This window comes from Sclerotinia sclerotiorum, genomic scaffold (genome assembly GCF_000146945.2).
Source record: "Sclerotinia sclerotiorum 1980 UF-70 scaffold_3 genomic scaffold, whole genome shotgun sequence".
NCBI lineage: Eukaryota > Fungi > Ascomycota > Leotiomycetes > Helotiales > Sclerotiniaceae > Sclerotinia > Sclerotinia sclerotiorum.
This window is the reverse complement of record NW_001820833.1, coordinates 697,936-717,588: the sequence shown is the minus strand read 5'-3', so window position 1 is coordinate 717,588 and position 19,653 is coordinate 697,936. Positions and strand designations below refer to the sequence as shown.

General features: G+C 41.6%; 7 protein-coding genes across 7 annotated transcripts in view; 3 read left to right on the top strand and 4 right to left on the bottom strand.

The window, feature by feature from the left end:
• SS1G_02377 (predicted protein) overlaps window positions 1-728 on the top strand; it is a gene marked incomplete at both ends in the record, with an annotated part of 2,178 nt that extends 1,450 nt beyond the window's left edge. The window contains 3 exons of the mRNA XM_001596111.1: window positions 284-331; window positions 453-545; window positions 721-728. Of these exons, the coding sequence (XP_001596161.1) occupies window positions 284-331; window positions 453-545; window positions 721-728 (149 nt within the window). The remainder of the gene's footprint in view (window positions 1-283; window positions 332-452; window positions 546-720) is intronic.
• A 711-nt stretch (window positions 729-1,439) lies between these two features.
• On the bottom strand, window positions 1,440-4,057 carry SS1G_02376 (hypothetical protein; the record flags this gene model as incomplete). Its single annotated transcript, XM_001596110.1, has 9 exons — window positions 1,440-1,845; window positions 1,898-1,991; window positions 2,043-2,301; window positions 2,354-2,648; window positions 2,700-2,988; window positions 3,036-3,100; window positions 3,151-3,512; window positions 3,567-3,737; window positions 3,986-4,057. The coding sequence occupies 9 exons, from the start codon at window positions 4,055-4,057 to the stop codon at window positions 1,440-1,442; spliced, it is 2,013 nt and encodes a 670-aa protein (XP_001596160.1).
• Window positions 4,058-4,727: 670 nt separating this feature from the next.
• On the top strand, window positions 4,728-5,920 carry SS1G_02375 (hypothetical protein; the record flags this gene model as incomplete). Its single annotated transcript, XM_001596109.1, has 2 exons — window positions 4,728-5,649; window positions 5,769-5,920. 2 exons carry the CDS (start codon window positions 4,728-4,730, stop codon window positions 5,918-5,920), a joined length of 1,074 nt encoding a protein of 357 aa, XP_001596159.1.
• A 408-nt stretch (window positions 5,921-6,328) lies between these two features.
• SS1G_02374 (hypothetical protein) lies at window positions 6,329-9,193 on the bottom strand (the record flags this gene model as incomplete). The annotated part of the gene is made up of 1 exon (XM_001596108.1): window positions 6,329-9,193. One exon carries the CDS (start codon window positions 9,191-9,193, stop codon window positions 6,329-6,331), a length of 2,865 nt encoding a protein of 954 aa, XP_001596158.1.
• A 270-nt stretch (window positions 9,194-9,463) lies between these two features.
• Window positions 9,464-11,195, top strand: SS1G_02373 (hypothetical protein; the record flags this gene model as incomplete). The annotated part of the gene is made up of 8 exons (XM_001596107.1): window positions 9,464-9,498; window positions 9,563-9,677; window positions 9,737-9,802; window positions 9,861-9,983; window positions 10,044-10,145; window positions 10,677-10,714; window positions 10,822-10,955; window positions 11,137-11,195. The coding sequence occupies 8 exons, from the start codon at window positions 9,464-9,466 to the stop codon at window positions 11,193-11,195; spliced, it is 672 nt and encodes a 223-aa protein (XP_001596157.1).
• A 461-nt stretch (window positions 11,196-11,656) lies between these two features.
• Window positions 11,657-14,425, bottom strand: SS1G_02372 (hypothetical protein; the record flags this gene model as incomplete). The annotated part of the gene is made up of 4 exons (XM_001596106.1): window positions 11,657-11,836; window positions 11,900-13,392; window positions 13,613-14,201; window positions 14,252-14,425. The coding sequence occupies 4 exons, from the start codon at window positions 14,423-14,425 to the stop codon at window positions 11,657-11,659; spliced, it is 2,436 nt and encodes an 811-aa protein (XP_001596156.1).
• Window positions 14,426-14,922: 497 nt separating this feature from the next.
• On the bottom strand, window positions 14,923-15,200 carry SS1G_02371 (predicted protein; the record flags this gene model as incomplete). The annotated part of the gene is made up of 2 exons (XM_001596105.1): window positions 14,923-15,121; window positions 15,151-15,200. 2 exons carry the CDS (start codon window positions 15,198-15,200, stop codon window positions 14,923-14,925), a joined length of 249 nt encoding a protein of 82 aa, XP_001596155.1.
• Window positions 15,201-19,653: the final 4,453 nt, after the last annotated feature.

Genomic DNA, 19,653 nt, shown 5'->3' with positions numbered 1-19,653 from the left:
ATCTATCTATCAAGAAACTCCAACTCCAGATCTCACAGGGCCATTCCCCATCCACTATCCCCCATCCCAAACACCACTCCAACCTCAACCCCATCCCAAACACCACACCGCACCACACCACTCCCCTCCAGCACATCAAAACATCATACATCAAAACATCACACATCAAAACATCACAAACCAAACCCAAACTAAACCAATCAAAACCAGACTAACACCCTCCCCCCTCTCCCCCCAAAAACAGGCTGCATAATAAACATCTCCTCACTCCTCGGTCTAAAAGGCGGAAGAGGCAGCGCCGCATACGCAGCCAGTAAAGCCGGTGTTCTCGGTATGTTTTTTTTTTTTAACTACTTTCCTATTTTTAATACTCACCTCTTACCTCTCTCCCTCTCACCCCTCACTCCCCTCCAAATCCCCAAAAACCCATCCCAAAAAACTAACCCCCCCAGGGCTCACCCGCGCTCTAGCAGCCGAAATGGGTTCTGCAGGTATAAGAGTCAATGCGATTGTGCCTGGGTATGTTGAGACGGATATGACGAGGGGTATGTTTTGTTATTTATTTTTATTTTTTATTTCTTTTTTTCACTTCTGTGTTTTGCTTTTGATCTTATTTTATTTTACTTTATTTTATATATTACATTCTACTTCCTTTTTCCACGTTCCTAGCGCTGGGGGTTTGTTTATTTTACTTCCTCATATTTCTTCCTCTCTTTTCAGTCAGTTGATAAATTATATCTTCATATACCGACCGCTGTATCAAGTGATACCTCATTATTTTTCGACGTGGTAAAATGAATAGAGATGATGGATATATATTCATTTTGATTCGCTTATTTATATCACGTTGTGCTGTTCTGGTATTCTGTTTGTTATTCTATGCACCAACTCCAGTCCCTCATCCATCTTCGCAAATTCATTTTCAACCTCCCATTTTTATACGAACCCCTCAAATACCACACCACACCACACCATCCGCACCCTAAAATATTTGAATAAAGCCACTTCCCTCACCCCTTACTCACCCTCATCTCAAATCTCAAAATCTATTGTACAAAACCTCACATCTTACACTGCTTAAAAAAAAACGAAAAGAGAAAGCCCAACTAACACGATCAAAGCCATGACCGATCTCGCTCGTAAAGAAGCACTAAACGCCATTCCCCTCTCACGTTTTGGAGATGTCAATGAAATAGCCGATGCTGCCGTCTTTTTAGCGAGAAATAAGTATGCCAACAATTGTGTGCTCAATCTTGATGGTGGGTTGAGCGCTATGTAACTTTTGGGCGAAGAGGGTATCTAAATAACTTGATCGGTGGAATAAATTGTATGGTTGTTCGAGGACAGTTTAAGGGACCTGGAAATGAAGATGGTCGAATGAGGTGAGATGGGTTGAATGCAAATACTAAAGATGATTGAATTTAGATGGATGTAAACATCTAATCATCATCAATCATAATAGCACCATCATTGGCATCATCTAATACAATAATACCATCATTCAAAGCAGCCATTGACATATCGCCAGAACTCGATGAAGGCTTTGGCCGCTTTGATGTAGTTGAAACATCATTACCGAGGGCATCAGATGCAGTTCTCTTTTTGACACCATTAGAATTGGAATTTTGAGGTTCTTCCCCACTGATGGTTTTGACGTGACCATTTGTAGCTTTGCCTTCCGCTGAAACTGTGGGTTCTGGTTCCCGAGCGGGTTTCTTGCGGCGGGGAATGGGCGATTCAGGAGGAATGGAGGCGGGTTCTTCGGTAAGGAGTGAGGCGGCGGGAATCGAGGGGTTAGCGTGAATGTCGAGACTTTTTATAGGAGCATCTTCCATTGTGGTATCGCTGTATGATTGTTAGGATATGGACAACGGCAGTGATATGACTTTAGACCTACGATTCTTGTACATTGAGTACGAGATTAACTCTAGGACCTTTTGGATTTTCATCATCTTCATCAATTACGGTTAAGAAGGAATCTCCCTTGATACCTGCACATCATGTCAGTCAGTTACTACAAACGTCAAACAAAGCAAACGTACCAAGTTCACTAAGTTTCTTATCCAAATTCTCCGTCTCCTCAACATCATAAAGTAGTCCACTTTCATTGTTAACCACAAACTCTTCTCCATACCCAAGTTGAAGTTTCAAGAAACCTTCGACAAGATCACCAAGTGTAGCTCTTGACATATCGACCAATACACGTGTTTGTGCCACACTGCATACAGGACAATCTGGATTTGGTTCTCGAAATTTGTCGGAGGAGAGAAGTCTTTCCGGGGCGAATGGAGATAGGAAGATCTACGCTTGTGAGTACATAATGTTGTCATTTAAAGTCATCGGGGTGACATACCTCTTTACTACTCGAGTAATCACCACGAAGAACTTTGAATGATTGTAGAACGCAAAGACCGGCTACAATAGCATTTGTGGTTGCAATAGCAGGGATGATATTACCAGCCATTTGCTTGATATCAAATCTAGATTTGGTTTCGATACCAAATACGATAGATCTCAAGTTAGCGCTTGCCGTGACAAAATCCAGAGTATCTTCATCGTCTTTATCGAAGGTAATTATTGGTTCTGCGGATCCAGCACCATTTGAGGTAGCTTTCATTTCTTGTAGTCTCTTACTCAATCGTTCCAAACTGATAGGGTCAGAATTGTTAATCCCAGATAGCGAGTGGGGAGTAATTTACCTATCTCTGAAAACAATGAGATTCTCATGTAAATTCCAAACTCGTTGGTCATCTTTGAGTACAGCTTGCTTTGTGGCCTCAATATTTCCTGCTTCTGCACTAAGGGTGGCGTAATCTAAAGCCTCAGGTGGCCGTCTAGATTTCCACATATCCTCCATAGATCTTAAACGAACGATGTCATCCTTATAGACCTTATCGAAGAGCAGTTGAGGAAATGCTTCAGTACCCATTGATTCTTTAATCTTCTTTAAAGCTTGAGACTCCAACCGCAGCTTTTCAATCTCCTTGGCTACCCAATGTCAGCAAGACACTTAGATATAGTACGAAGCAACAAACCATTTTCTGAATCTTCTGAATGATCCATCTCAGTCGATTCATCCTCACTAGCACCAAATACCTCACTTTTCTTTAACTTAGCAGAATTTCTTTTCCGCTCGTCGGGTCCACGTACCTCAATAAATAGCTCTTTCCCCAAACTATGCAATGAATAGGCTGACTTGGTGTACTTCGAATAGTGCAAACTGGAAAACTCTTTGGCGTTTCTTTCGTCGTGCAATCATAACATGCTGTCTTTCCCTTTTTAATAACCTGAACCTGTCCATTGAAACCAGTTGTTCCCGACTCGATCAGAGGTATATCCGCAGCCAAGCACATCTTGTTTACATGTCTCCTCGCTTCAAGATTATCCAAGGCATTGAAAACCATTGTAAATCCCTTGAACCAATCCACATTGAACTGTGAATCCTTAATATTCGCATGATGTGCCTCTAGCTTGACTTTGGGGTTGAACTTGTGCGCCGCATCTTTCGCAACCTGTATACCTCTGCATCAGCCCATATTCAGATCTGCTATACTTAAACAACATACCAAAGCCTTTGATTTCTTAATATGTTCATGGCGGAACAAGAATTGTCGATTTAAGTTGCTAAGATCGATAGTATCCAGATCCACGATGTGAATTTCTCCAAAACCAGCCAAAACCAAATTCTTGAGTAATTCGCATCCGATTCCTCCAGCTCCTACCATCAATATGCGTGCCTATTCAAGAAGTTTAGTTGGTAAATTCATTTTCAATGGGTTCCCGCAAAAGCAGGACATTCACACAACCAAGCGCTTAAAACAAACAGAATGCTATCAATGATTATAGCATATATATTTCCGCAGACGAGAAGATGAATACTAGAATCGCTAGATCTTACATAAACCACCATGTGAAATAAAAATAAAGCAAAAGTTGAAGTATTTCTCGCACTTCATAAACAAGATATTGTGGGCTTTGCGCTTACCTCCTTGACCATAATATTCAAAGGTTTCCCCAGTGACTGCGTGTTGAATTGATCGCGCATCATCTTGGCCATCATTCGTCGGTTCTTCGCGAACAGCGCAAGATATCGATTGACGATCCAAATAAAGGTTGAGTTGATTTGAAGAGAAGTTCAAGGCTGATCTTCAACTTCACACCGAGATGGTTCCTGAGGCTCTGCTTATTATTTCTAAGCTGTTCGACGTACCTTACCTTACCTCGTATCTACCTATAGGAATAAATCGCGATCGCGTTGATAGAGCTGGAAAACGCGGTTGATTAGATAAGCGAACTCTTATCGCTTTTATGGTCTGTGCATGATTTTATTGTTACAGTTGCAGTTGGTTGCACTTGCATGCTTCACTTAATTTCTTTTTTATGTTTTATGAGGAGGGGTGTACATGTTTGTTTCTTTTGGATACTTGCAGATGCTGATGATTCTATCAATTTGAGGTCTGAGTGTTTAGGCATGAGCTAACATTGTAGTTTAACATTGCACATATAGCTAGTATGACTCCAATATAAAAAGAAATTAACAAATTTCACTATTAATCGTTCCTGCCTTTACATTCTGTAAGGTTACCCACAGTTCATCCAAAAACGTCGAATTTTACACCTCGCCTACACCTCTTTCACCCATATACCACCTACCATACTCAACTCCCTACAAACCACATTGTCGCAACAACCACCTCAATAAATCCCATCTCAAAACTCTCCCAATCATGTCCGACGACGAAGCCGACCCCGAGCTCCTGGAGCTTCTCCGCCAACACTTCCGCAAACCCACCAGCCCAGAAACCCCCGAAACCCGCGTCCTCGAAAGCGCAGAATACGTCTACAACAACTCAATCGATGTAGCCCTCGACATGACCTCCACTAAAGCAGCCGCCGCATCCATCTATTCCCAAATGCAGAGGAAATCCTACTCCACCAAAACATGGTCATCACATGACCTACACCCACAAGCCAAAGACGAATCGACCGTAAACTTCATCTTCACCATGGACTTACTCAATTTCTCATTCTGGAGTATCCAGAACGAAGATGAACGGTTTGCGATTGAGTATAAGGGTAAGAAGTACACGGGATACTGGAGTTTAGTTGCGGCGCTGCAGAGGGGTTTGGAAGAGGGTTATCCAATCACTAGCTCGGATTATTGGCAAAATGAAGATGAGCTCACTGAGGATGTATTCGCGCATATATTTCGTTCGTGTACTGCTGAGCCCATGCCACTTCTTACTACACGTCTTATGCTACTTCGAGAAGTTGGGACAATTCTCTATGAGAAATACGATTGCGCTTTTATCAATTGCATAAAGGAATCTAATCACTCAGCAGCTGCACTGGTGAATCTCCTCGCAGCATCTTTTCCTTGTTTCAATGATGTTGTTTCCTTTGAAAATCGTAAGGAAGTACGATTACTCAAACGTGCACAAATATGTGTAGCAGATCTCTGGGCAGCTTTTGAGGGGGAAAGTTGGGGAGAATTTCACGATATCGATAAACTTACCATGTTTGCTGATTATCGCATTCCGCAACTATTAAACACATTGGGATGTCTATGGTATGCGCCGGCTTTAGAGAGTAAAATCAAAAGAGGCGAAGTCATTGAAAGTGGTCATAGTTGGGAGGTGCAGCTGAGAGGTAAGATTTCTCGTTTTATTACCCCTTTAAATTCCCAATCCAGTGTTCCTGGGATGTGTAGAAAATCTAAAATACTAATCTAACATGATAACTAATAGGTTGTAGTATTTGGTGCGTAGAATTGATTCGAAGAGAGATATTGAAGAATCATCCCGAGGCAAAAGTAAATGCTATTTTGATAGATTTTTTCCTGTATGACACGATGAAGGAGCGGGAATTGGAAGGAAAGGACGAGATACCCCATCATAGAACGAGAAGTATATGGTATTGACCAATGTAAATTAGATAGAATAGTATGTGACATGAACGCAAGAGATGTTTGCGAAACAACAATATAAATCCCAATAATATGTCCTTGACGCAAGAATTTGAGTCGTTGAAATGGTGGAGATTTATTTGTACAGATTTTGTATTTTATCCATCTGTTATACATATGCCAGTAAACCTTTCTCGGGCCCTTGTGATGCATCCATATGCCATACGCCGTAGGGCCATCATCCTCGTCTATGAACTCCAAAACGCCCTTTCACGCATAAATACAAATCCCCATTTTATACCTAGTATCTAATGTAAACGCCACTCTATGCAGGTATCTCATAAATACACATTTGAAAAGATTCGATCCGCAACAATATTCCCCCATCATGATACCATCCAATTCCACAGAGATCTTTTCCACTTAAACCGACGAATCAAATGATACAGGTGATACCCTTTCCTCGTTTGATAAATTCTCTTGTCGTTGCTTGAAACGAATAGTACGTTCTATGACATCCTCTTGGATCACCTCGTACTCTTGTTCTTCGGCCGGCAAGAGCTTATCTACTGGTGGGTCATATTGGAAGGTAAGGTCCCTGTGGGCACTCCTAAGTACCTTCCAGCCAGAGTTTGAGTCAATGGTGTAGGTCTTCCTGGCCACAAGAGGAGGATAGGATAAATAAATCTCCTCAGCCAAAAGTTTGATGTGGTGTTTCCTCTGGTTGACTTTGTACAAGATTGAGTTCAGTTTTCTCATCTTTCTCTCTGGATTCACATGAGGAAAGTCAAGCTGGAGTTCCTGTTCCAAAAGTTTGATATGACGTTTGCTCCTATTGATCACATCTTCGAGTACATTCATCTCTCGGAGACCGCTTAAGCGAAGAGATTGTGAGTTAAGTTTAATTCTCTGTTTCACGAGATGAAGGCGGAACACGAGACGTTTAATTTGCTTTGCACTCACATTGACCTTGGCGGCAAGATCAATTATGCGCTGCTCTCTTTCCTTCTCTATGTAGTAGATCTCCCTTTGCAAAAGGACGATGTGCCGTACACTCAGGTTTATCTGGTAGCCAATTATATGCAGTTTTTGCAGCCGTTTTAAACCCTCAAGAACAGCGATCCTGTGTCCGTAAGACATATACGGAGATTGCTTTAATCTGAGATGATATGTATACTTCCAGTCTCTAGGGAGTCGATCATAATGCAATGAAACCAGACACATCTCAGTCGAAAAAATGTTTGCGTTTGACAAGGCAACTTTGGCTTCCAAGCTTTGCAACATTACTCTTCTGGCCTGGCGGGCTGTTTGCCTAGCTTTCTTTGCTCGTGTTTTCTCCGTCGTTTCAAAGTTATCGAAAATTTCCAGGCATCGGTCAATACTAGACTGAGATGATTGATTCCGAGTTTCCTGTTTTTTCGGAATATAATCTCGGACCTGTGTATCTCCAAATTCGGAGTATTCGCGGTGCCAGGTATGAATAATATTGTATTTCGATCTTTTGGAAGATATATGGAGAATATCTTGTAGGGAATTTATACGAGCAACAAGTCGGTCAACAGAATCGCGTATCGGACCAAGGTTCAAGTAGAACAGAAGCCTTCCTAAATTCCACCGAGGAACATCTACTGGTAAATTTTGTGGTAGATCCCGTGACGGGTCAATTCCGCAAAGATATAAGAGTTCTCTCATGGCCCAGCGTGTACTCTTAGTGAGCGCAATGAGATCAGGCTTTTCTATATTTTCAGCCCAAGACTCTAATATTGACTTCAAAAGCGATTCTCCAGCAGCATGATCTACCTGGGCTACACAACTCCTCACAGCTTCACAAAGTGATTCCGGCCGAATTTTAATGTTTTGACGCAAGGATGCGCGAATGTACATGACAGCTTGCCTAGCGGTGGTGATATGGGAGCTGGTCTTGATAAGTGCATCGAAAATGGATTCGTCCCGTGGTACTTTTCGCAGAAGCCAACCATCTCTCGAAATCAATCTCTGGGCATGTTTCTCCGCCCAAGCTAAATATTTTGGATGCTCAAATAGTTGGTTCGGATGTCTGCGTGCGACTCTCATACTCCCGTCTACTGCCCTCATGCGCCTGATAATGCTTCGGTAGCCTTCTAGGTCATTCTTAACCGCATAATGATTCAGTATAACCTGAATGGTCCTTGGAGTAGGCTTGAATTTCGTGTCGTAGAGAAATGAATCAACAATTATCTGAGCGTGGTCATGAAGCATCAACTCTGTTAATTTTTCGATTAAAAAATTATACGTAAAAATGTTTGGCGACACTGAGCTTATGAGAAGGTTGTAACAGATCTTTGCCAGAATTAGGTTGAGATTATTCTGACCCGGGGACGTTTTCTTGAAGAGGGCCATCAGTGCATCATGAAGTTGGGATCTTTCTTCGCCAACTTCAGCATCCATTTGGTATGTCGGCATGGTGATGTCACTCCTTTGCAATTCCTCAACCCGCTCTATCATTCTCTCTGTCTGGAGAAAAATGTTAGACGACGCTGAATGAAAATCCGCTGCTATAGGTGAAAGCTTAGTAGTCCACATCAATTGGTGAACCAATTTTGCAATGGAAGTTTCTACCCCATCTAAATGCTTCCGAGTTTTTACTTCTCGAGGTTGAAGCATAGAATTCGGGGGGATATATTCGCCGAACCGCTCTAAGACTATATTTTCGGGAGTGGCTGGCTTGACTGAGGGTATGGTAGGTGAGGGGACGGGATCCTGCGAAGTATCTGGTGCAATTGACTCAACATTTTTTGTAATATTTGAGGATGCAATATTGAGTTGTGTCCCCAATCGACTTATTGAAGAGGCCGCCGTCCAGCTGGCTCCATCCCACGTCATAAGTCCTGTAGACCCAGCCTTTGTAGCATTGATTCCAGTTCTTGGGAAAGAAAATTTATTCCCTAAAAATCCCGGCATCTTCGATAATTCTGGTGTCCCTGATATTTGATTCTCGATTTCATTTGCGCTTCCTTTTACCGGACAATCTTGCTTTTCCTCCACTTTATCGGTAGGAAGTCCAACCTTCGCTTCTGCAATAAGTTGATCCCATTGCTCCCTTCGATGAGCTTTCCGATTCGAGTCTGCGACTGCAGCAGTTGCGAGTATGGTTGAGTAACATGCTGTAAATATATCCCCTATGCTAACCCTTCGACGTTTGCCAATTGCATTTGTTGTTTGACGAGCTATGGTTGAACCAATTTTCACACAGGCGTTACAACGACATGATGATCTGGTCTGCGCAGCGCGGAACCATAAACTTTGCATTATATTTGCATACTTGTTGATTTATGAATCTTCAGCTTGCTGGACCGGTCAGTCATGCCATTGAAGGTTGTAAGTTTCGACTTTTGCGCTATGTGAAATAAATTAAAATCTCCCACCAAAACTTAACGGACGACTTTCACAATTGGGCGGCCGCTTTAACCGGTCGGACTTGTAGCACAACACGACCCCCTCCTCATTATGCCCCTCCATGATTTTCATACTTATTACATTGTAAAATCTGAACAGTAAATTCAAAAGAAAGTCACTACGATGCTTACCTTAACACTTACTGCAGACCTTTCCGGGTCAGTATTTACAAACTCTCCTAGCTTTACATAGTCCAGGAGCTAACAGTTTTACTTCATACAGCGTGAATGAGCTTGTCCCCGATGACAGCGCAGAGAAGAATTTCTGGTATACCTTCAAAGTACAATGTGTATCATGCCGAGAAACTCATCCAAACTTCATAAACATCAACAGATTTGTAAGTTTGAGTCAAGAATTGCGATATCTTTCCCCCTCCGAGACTAACGTGAATTTCAGGAAGCAAATGAGATGAGCGGTAGCAGAGGAGAGGCGAACTTTGTATGGAAATGCAAGTTTTGCAAGGTGTGTGATCTAAATCATCAATATATCACGAATCAGAAGTCACTGATTTCGTATATAGAAAGAATCATCTGCATCAGTCATATCGACACCCGTTCCATATCAAGCAGCTTCTCCACCTACCCGTCAGAAGATCCTAGAATTTGACTGTCGAGGTCTTGAACTGGTGGAATTTAAACCAGAAGTAAGTATTCCCTCAAGGAACAGTTTTTGTATCTGTGGCTCATGTATTTGTTTCTCCTAGGGAGATTGGTTGGCTGTTGGAACAGAAAGTGGTACTAAGTTTACTGCTATTGATTTAAATGATGGGGAATGGTATGATTATGATGATAAAGCAGGAGAGGAAGTTAGTATCAAGGACTTGAAATGGGAGATTCGAAGAAACTGAGATCAGATGGGATGACATGAGATGAGACGATATCAAGAATGGAGAAGCAAATGTAATGAGTGTTATGTGGTAAAGTCACCTGCAGCTGGTTTGGCTGAAGCATGAGAATATTTTATACTTACAAGAACAATTTGGATGAAGATTTGATGTCAAACCCAACTTAAAATGTGATAAATGATTCTCACATGATCAATACAGCTTCCTAGATGTTTCTACGGTTGCATCCCATAAGAAATGAATTAATACTGAAATTATTCCACCCCTGAAAATCACCAGCCTCACAATCTCAGCCTTGCGCTGCCTCGCTTAGAAAATTTCCCTGCAGCGCCAGCCTAGCCAGCAGCAGCAGCGACCTCACCTCCGACGCGTCTACCAATTCCGCGTCCCTCCACCATTCAACCCTTCCAACCAACAGCTCACATCATGAGTGTAAGTCGCCTTCAGCTCCTCTATTCCCCTCAGCTCAGAAAACTAACACCTCCCATCTAGTTCGTACCAATTAACCCCCGTCCGTTTCTCCAAAACCTGTAGGTACCCTCAAATCCTTCTCCTACTCGAGCTCCCAAATCAAGCTCCCAACATTCTCACCCATATCGCAATCATTCACACAAACAAATAAACTAATCAAATCCAGCGTCAACGAAGAAGTAATAATCCGCCTCAAATGGGGCGGCCAAACCGAATATAAAGGCAAGCTCGTCAGTATCGACAGCTACATGAATATCCAATTATCCGGCGCCGAGGAATGGATTGATTCGGAAATGACGAGTACGTTGGGACAGGTATTAATCAGGTGTGTTATTTCCTTTCATTGAACTTTCGACGAGCTTGGGAAGCTTTAGTTTTATACTTAGAATGCATGCGCCGGGAAATGAAAACAGGAATGCGAAAGAACGGGAAAATCGAAAAGAGGAAATCTTCAATGCGCGAAAACTAACATGAAATGTAGATGTAACAATGTCCTCTATATATCAGCCGCCCAACCCAAGAAAGAAGGAGATGATGTGAAAATGGAGGGATGAATTAGCGAATTTGAATCGCTGATGAGCTAGCTGATAGATAGATGGATGTGGAAATATGGAAAAATTGAGAGGATAGGCAGAGCAAGAAGGGGTCTGGAGGGAAATTTGATAGATACCTAGGATCGGGAGATAATATGGATGGATTTAAAGATCATTGCATGGCAGGTATGATGGCAGAGTGTGGAATTATCTCACCTTCGTTGAGCAGAAATGGCAGGGGAGGAGAAAATTTACCTATACCTACAATGACGTATTCACGGACGGCGTTGTTCAAAGAAATGAAAGCGAGCTTGTGGTTGCAAGCTACAAAAAAGTCACGGTACATACATTTTCTTCAAAAACTGATATTTCATGTGATGTTTTTGCAGTAGATCAAGTAGGACATCCTCCTCTTTTTACAATAATCGATTTGATCTGTGAATATGCATTTTTCAAACAAGAAATCATCTACATAAGACAGCCAATCTGTCTACTACTACCGACCTCACTCATACCCACTCTCAAACGCTTATTAGGTCCCACCATGACGAAAGCTTCAACAAGCCATTCATACCATACTTTCCTATCATCAGTTTGTCTCCACATACTAACTTCCAGCTCGCTATCATCTGGGATATAGAGAGGTGACTATTCGTAAGTTAATCAATCGTGTTATGGCCATAAAAAGGGTTAAGAGGGAAGAAACCATACCTTCAAAGGAAAGAAAATCGGGAACCACGATATCATATCTTTACTCTTCGCATCGATAGTATCAGGACGCGTACTCAATTCGACTTTGTTGTCCGGGTTTCCACCACCCTCATATAGCATCGCTTCGAAATATCCCGCAAGTCCATTCACCACGCCCCGGTCTTTACATACGAACTTAAGACGTGCGTAACGGGTATTATGTTCATTGGCACCATCGCCTCCAGACATACTTCCACCACCTCCTCCACTAACACCACCGCCTCGACGGGCTTCAGCGATGTGTAGTGTGTTTACCGGCAAAGGATGCGAGAATTCCCATGCTTGTTGGATTTGAGGATGCCCTGGAACTGAGACGGCGAGGAAGTCGATGGCGTGGAACATGACGACGTAGGGGGTATTTGAAGCGGATTCGTCTGATGAGAATCGGTTGGAGATATCGGCATGGAGACGAGGTGCGAGGATAGGGGTAAGATGTGCGGTGTATGAGGCGGGTATCGAGATACCGAATTCGGGTGCTAATACGTGCTGAACTCCATCGATACATTCGGGTGATAATTCATTATCTGCGAAAGAACCAAGGAGTTCAGAAACGAGTATGTCGACTTTACCATAGGTTGTAGCTGGTGTTGTTATAGAGGTTGTTACGGCTTGGCCTATGGGTCCAGCTGCATTTCTTAATGGTCCTTTCCATGCGCGCATATCGGTCTTGACAACATTGACTACCCCATTCCATTTGTTTTCGTTATGTCGTTGGAGGAGAACATAAGCATTTGGGTTCTTTTCTACCGCCCATACTTCAACTGGAACTCCAGTCGTTTTACTTGCCTTTAGAGCTCGAGAAACTAAAGGTCCGCGTCCAGACCCAGCTACTGCTATAACAACAGCACCGCTAAGACTCGATGTAGGCTTTTCTTGTACGGCCCAATCGGAAAGTGCTCGTTCTATAGCTCGTTCGTACCAATCATATTTGACGGGATCTTTCTCAAATACCTCATATGTAACAGATTCAAGATTGTCAGTTAATGGTTGAAGAGGTGCCTGCAAATAATCTTGATAGCCTGAACCAAACTTCTCAATAGGAGTTCGTTCCGGTTGGTTTCTCTGGAGATATCTCAAATATACCAAATGAGCTGCAACGTCCTTTGATTTCGTTTGTGGTTTAGTGCTATTCCTTCTAGCTTGTTCTGCTTCGGCTGGGGTTGGAGAAGGCGCATCTTGAACAATACTTGGTGATGCATACCCATCTGCCACTGAGATTTGCTGACTTGGGTCATCTAAGCCGGGAATTGGTCCCACATCACATAATAATAGCCATGGAGCGTTCTTGAGCTTCATATATCGGGTGACCAAATTCTGGTGAGCCTTGCCCAAAACTGGATGTCCACCCTTGTTCTTCAAGAATGTTGATTGAGTGAAAGTCAATAATTTCAGGGGCTCGGCAAACCAACGAGATTGAACTGAATCAATTGGAAGTTGTCGGGGAAGTGCCAATGCTATAAGTTTTGGTTAGCATATATCCATTCTTAGAGACATTCAGTCTGTAGGCAGAGACAACACGTCCGCGGGAATGAATTGATGCTTCGAGGTCACAACCCTTCGCTAAGGTCTTTTAAACTTCACGAATGCAAATATAAGGCTAGAAATAAGAAGATTCTGGAGAAATAAAATATATATTCATTGACCTACCTACTGAAAGTCTGGAATTGTATTTACATACATCCCGGATCAAATTCCAAGCATCCCAATTCTCATACAAATCGATTTCTCTTTCGCCCTTTGAGGCATCTGGTGTTTCTTGGTATCTTGAGAATGGCAAAAGATCACCAGTCATCTCTTTTTGATCTTCGGTCCCATACATAGGAATATGAATAGCAATGTTGATATAGCTGGCAATTGCGAGAGCTTCCTGAATAGCACGAGCATATTGAGCAAGTCCACTGTTGTCTCCTGACCCACCATTGTACGTTCTTGGACCTGGTATAATAACATTGCCCACTCCGCAGAAAGACGCATATGCAATTTCGATATTCAAAACTTGACGAGAAATGTTTGCGATTAGCGGATCGGGTGAGCATAGATCTATCCAAGGACTAGAATATGCGATGAGCTGCGAGACTGTATCGGAGGGAGTCAATGGTGTATCGACAGGATTGAGTGGTGGAATGATGGGAGCTGGAGGGGTGGCTTTATTTGGCGCATCGCTTGAATCAATCGTTGATATTTCCGCGAGGTGATTCGAGATCAATGTGAGGACTCTCGAGTGGAAATGAGGACTTGTAATGGGGCTTGTGAGCATGTCATACTAGGGCAGAATTATTAGCAAAACTTTTAACTGGGTGTGGAAGCGCATACTCCAACATCTCCAGCCTGTTGCAGAACAAAATCTGTGACAGGTAAAGGTCGCTCCGACTCATGATGTCCAATGTAAAAGGTTGGGGGGTTTTCGTCGGCTGCCGCATCAGAGTTAGCATCGGCATCTACGTGCTCTCCAACAAAAGGATCCCAGGCTAGGGTACCGGTAGCCATTGCGACAAGGCGTTGTAGTAAATGCGCCGATTCTGTTTTTTGGATCTAGTTGCGAACTCTAAGTTCTTGGTTGCGCGGGGTAATAGAATTTGTTATTTATGAAGACGGGGAAGTATTTCCCATACCACCACAAGTATCTCGTATTCCTAAAATCTATGCAACCGTCCGTCTCCAATGGACCTGGTATCAAAATGAATTTTGTGTAATTGTGAAGGTGGGGTCCTTTCAATTATCGTCCTGGATTGATGGAATGATATTTCTGAATCAACTTTTCTGCCGTGCTTGATTAAGGCGGTGGCAATGGAAATCAACCTCTCAACTTCTCAACCTTAAGGAACGGGCTCGTAGTTTCGTCGCATCACTTTATTCATAAATCAACAAGAAACATCAATTCATATTGTTCCATTGCCAAGCTTAAATTTCATCCAAATACTAAGTCATGTTTTTTGTCATAGACTGCATTGTTTCCATAATAGGTTAATAAGGAGAAAGAGCTTTTAGCTTTGAGCGTCGATATCGTCAACTACCCTTTGCGAGTATTCACAAGTGTGCATTGGAGACTGATTACAAACCTTTGAAGACGAGAGACAGGAATTGAGTGCTTCAAATGACAAGGTGATCATAAGAAACAAAGGACTGCCTCGAGGAAGGCCATAAAAGCCAGCTGTTGTATGTGTCTCTTCGCCCCAAAACGGCCTGAAGCAAGCGAGTACACGTTATCATACGTGACTTGAAAGGCAGAGCAGACCGATGTTGGTGTAAAATGCATATGCATGTTTTGGGAAAGAGAAAAGGGGTTTTGCTTATCAAGTCTTTTCTTTATTCTTTCACCAGATGTACTTGGGTCTCTTGTTCTCCCTTATGCAGTTGAGCAATCCAATCAGACTCGATGAGCTTCGCAAGGCGGCAATCCCCTTCATCCTTATATACATAGATCAATTATGAACTGCAAAGCCGAGGTTGTGCGCTCATTCCAGGCTGTCTACTTATATTGCGCCCTATCTATAAGATAGCTTCAGGTCACTGTGCCTGAAGGAGCAAGAAATGACGATCCAGACCAGTTCTTTGATTCTATCCTTGCTGAGGCTTGTTCTTTCCTATGTACCATCCGCCAACCCCATTCAACGTCAGTTGCCATCTACTTTCGTAATTGGTTCAGGCAATATGCAAAATGAAAGTCTGTCTAGAAAGGAAATTTATTCATCCCATAGCCATTCCTATCGCAACACTGTCAATACATACAGTACTAGCTAGGGGAATACCAGCGTATCTACCCTTTTTTGTCAATATCATTTCCTAAATAACAGGAGTTCAAAAAGAACATACAACAGTAGGGATTCGCTGGTGGTCACCCACCCAACTACTAATCTACCGATCTGAAGCTTGTGTATGGCAGAGCGGACGGGATGCCCAATTCTCTTCAGTCTGTGGTCGTATGTGGAAGATAGGAGGTCATCTAAGTTTATCAATGAAGTAGAGTGGGTGAGAAAAAGAAAACAATCCGAGACCCAGAGAAGTCAATGTGAGTTTAATGATCCAAACTTCATAACAAAACCCGTCAAACGCTTCTAGAACGTTTTTTAATCCCTTGATGGAAAACAATTATATGTCCATCGTTCCCAGTACACTCACTACAAAAGTTGTTTCGATAAATTTAACGTGAGCTTGGTGGCTAACTGTTAATCCCGGCACCAATCTCCTTTCCGAGAGAAATACCTCAGCCTATTTCACTTTTCCGAATCCAATTTACATACCTAAAAATAAACCGGAAATATAACATACGCTCAAAATGCCAAAGGCAGCTTTCAAACTTTTCAAATCTCGTTTATGTTTCTCTCGAGGGTCACTCGAAAAGTGTCCTACCCATACCCCAAAAGCTTCGTATCACGCGCTTGAAGAATACATGATGATCCATTACCGCACCTCTTTATAAAAAAAAAATCATCATGATTGGGGAAAAGTGCGTTGCTTAAAATGATCACTGTGAGGTTTAAATTTCAGCTAGGGATTTCTGCGCCGGATCTGATCGAAGTGTCGAAGGGGGAAGATTGGGCTGATGAGACTAGATGTGTCAATTGTGTCTTGGGAAAGCATTAGGAGTCTAATCCTTTACTTCCTTGTCTGAAGCTTAGATTTCAAACCTACAGAAACTTCACGTTGCATTCCTTAACACAGTGTGTTACATCACCTTGAAAGGTACATTTTGTTCACATGAGATATTTCTGCCTTTGTCCTGCTCTCATATCTCTTCTCACCTCAACCTCAAAGAGTCGTGACAATTTCATTCAAAATAATAAACCCCTTCCGTAGTAAATCAACATTTCTTGTCCGAGCTTCTTGATATGCTAGTTTGGCTTGACGGCTGTTGGTCCGAAAAAGATGTTGTGATAAATGGCAACGAAACTGCAAGTGTAGTGAAGTTATTGTCGCCGTCGGAGCTAGGCATCTTGTTTAAAATACTTATGGGGAGTGACGAGACTTTACAAAGAACATACTATCTGGTGAGATGCCGAAGTTTAGTATTTGATTTTATTCTTCTTTTCCTGGTTACCGTTATTGAAGAGTCTAAAGCCTGACTTGGGAGTAGACTTCCATGCGGGAGGAACTCGTAAAATAGGTAGAACCGCAGAACCATCGGGCATAGACGAGAAGCTGCATTTGCGAGGGTGAAAGAAATAAGGATCGCAGATTAGCATCGTATATACGAAAGATGATTCGAGCGATGGTAGACTTATATCTAATTTAGTCTATTATTTAGGAAGGAATCTCTGGATTCTAGAATCTGAATTCTGGAGCTCTGGAGCTTTCTTCAAGAAAATTTGCATTTATAGCGATGATTAAGAAGAACCATACACTCACTCTATACCTGAATTAAGTACATAGTAGTTTGTTAGCCTATCTATAGCCATAATCGACGCTGTCGATGCAGATATGCAACAAAACTTTTTGGTGAGTGGAAATTGACTAATGGAGTTTCACAAATGAGTTTTTAGATATTTTTATAGTGAATATTTTCGGAAGTTTTGTTGTATAAATAGGTATCTTTTATATTCTTTATATATTTAATTTAGTTTATTATTTAGACAGGGATCTCTGGATTCTGGATTCTGGAGTTTTCCTTTAGGAAAATTTATATTTATAATGGTGATTGGCAAGAATTATATACTCTATATCTGAATTAAATAAGATTTTATATAGATAGCAGTTAGTCTATAGCCATGATTGACGTTGTCGATGCAGGTACGCAACAAAACTTTTTGGGAAGTGAATTCTGATTAATGAATGATAATTGGCTATATAAGTTTTTAACTATTTCTATAGTGAATATTTTAGAAAGTTTTGTTGTATAGGTAGGTGTCTTATTTTGTGTTTTTATATAGGTAGGAAGGTAAAGGGCTAACTGGTTCATCTGAGGTATTGATGGTATTCCTAATTATCTCTTGAATTTGATATAAAGTGATGGGTGTGATGTTTTGGATTTGATCGATAATAAGGGTTATTGAAATTATCAAAGTTTGTTAGGTATATATATTCTTACAGAACGAAGATATCTACAATTGAGGAGAGTAGGCAAGAGATTGGTTATATAGAAAAGAGACTCCCCAAAGTAAAACTATTTATAGACATCACTCAACACTGAATCCCCAAACACAGAAATCCAAACCCATAGAAATCCCACACAAACCCTACCTACCTACCTACCCACCCACATACACGCACAAATATCCTCACACCGGACAAGCCGATACAAATTCAAACAAACTCACAACTAGCGCACATACCCGCCCGCCCATGACCAAAAAATCCAAGTACCTCGTGTCGAAGATTCGACAAAAGCAGAAAGTGGAGATACGACCTACTCCATAGAGAGGGAGGGAAGATCTAAATTTCCTCTCTCTCTTGGCGTCTGTGATGGGTAGATAGTATATGGGTATTTGTTGGTAGGTAGTAGGGCTATGGTTCGTGTTGTGTAACCTTATGTGACAAGCGAATTTTATTTATAAGTTTGAGGTTTTGAGATTTTTATTCCTTCACTTCTTGTTTGGGGTATTTGGATGTTTATGGGATGTGAGGAGGATGATTTAAGCTTGGTTTATTTTTATTGTTTGGAGTTGATGATGAGTTTAGCTTTATGCTTGTGATAGTTTAAACTTTAGGATTTATATTATCCGTAGGTTTCTGTGTATTTATTCATCTTCTGTTGGATATAAATTTATATACTGGGGGTAATAAATGACCATGAACCAACAGTAGTAATAATAGTAAGATTTTAACCTTTCCATCCACCAATCAACCAATCAACCAATCAACCAATCAACCAATCAACCAATCAACCAATCAACCAATCAACCAATCAACCAATCAACCAATCAACCAATCAACCAATCGATTCAAACAGACTGCCTTAAAGAACCAAACCTCAAATCCAAAATTCAAAAAAAATAAAAAATAAAAAAATAAAAAAACCAGATATGCAACAAACCCAAGCAAAACAACCATTTAATTGGCTAGCGCAGCAGTAAACGGAAGTACAAGGTAAATGAGACAAAATAACCTTTGCTTTGCTTTGGTTACCAAGAAGCAAAGCGGCAGGCAGAATTCATTTACCGAAATATTTAAAGTTTTGGGTACATAGAATAGGTAGAACTACTAGGTATAGTACCTACCCTACCTACCCTACCTACTCTACTAATCTGGAGGGTATTTCTTCGTATATATGTTGATCCGCTGCGGAAAAATACGATTAGATAGGTATTAGATTTAATACGATGTACGGAGTCTTACTAGGTCTGTGTACCTACTGAGTACACGTTTTTTTTCGCGCCGAAGAACTTCTTTCAGCGTAAGCGTAACCTCACGGCGGAGGCGAAACATATGTGCTGGGGTTTGTCCGTGAATGGAGCGTGAATGGATATGGTGGGAAATGGAAAAATTGAAAATGGTAAATTCTCGTGTAGAAGGTTTCGAAGGGGGTCGTGGGAGAAATTGCAGAATGAATACCTAGGTAGGTAATAATGGGATATGGTAGGTGATACGAGGGGCTCTGCTTGAAAAGGCAAATAGAAATTGTTCTTTTTTTCGTATTGTTGTTATATCTGGTATATCGATAACACTAATTACCTAGGTACAGTATTGAATAGAAACTACCTACCTATTATCGATTCGAACTTTTCGTTGAAGTGACTACTAGGTAAAGTTCCCTATCGATTAAGATTAAAATTACCCTA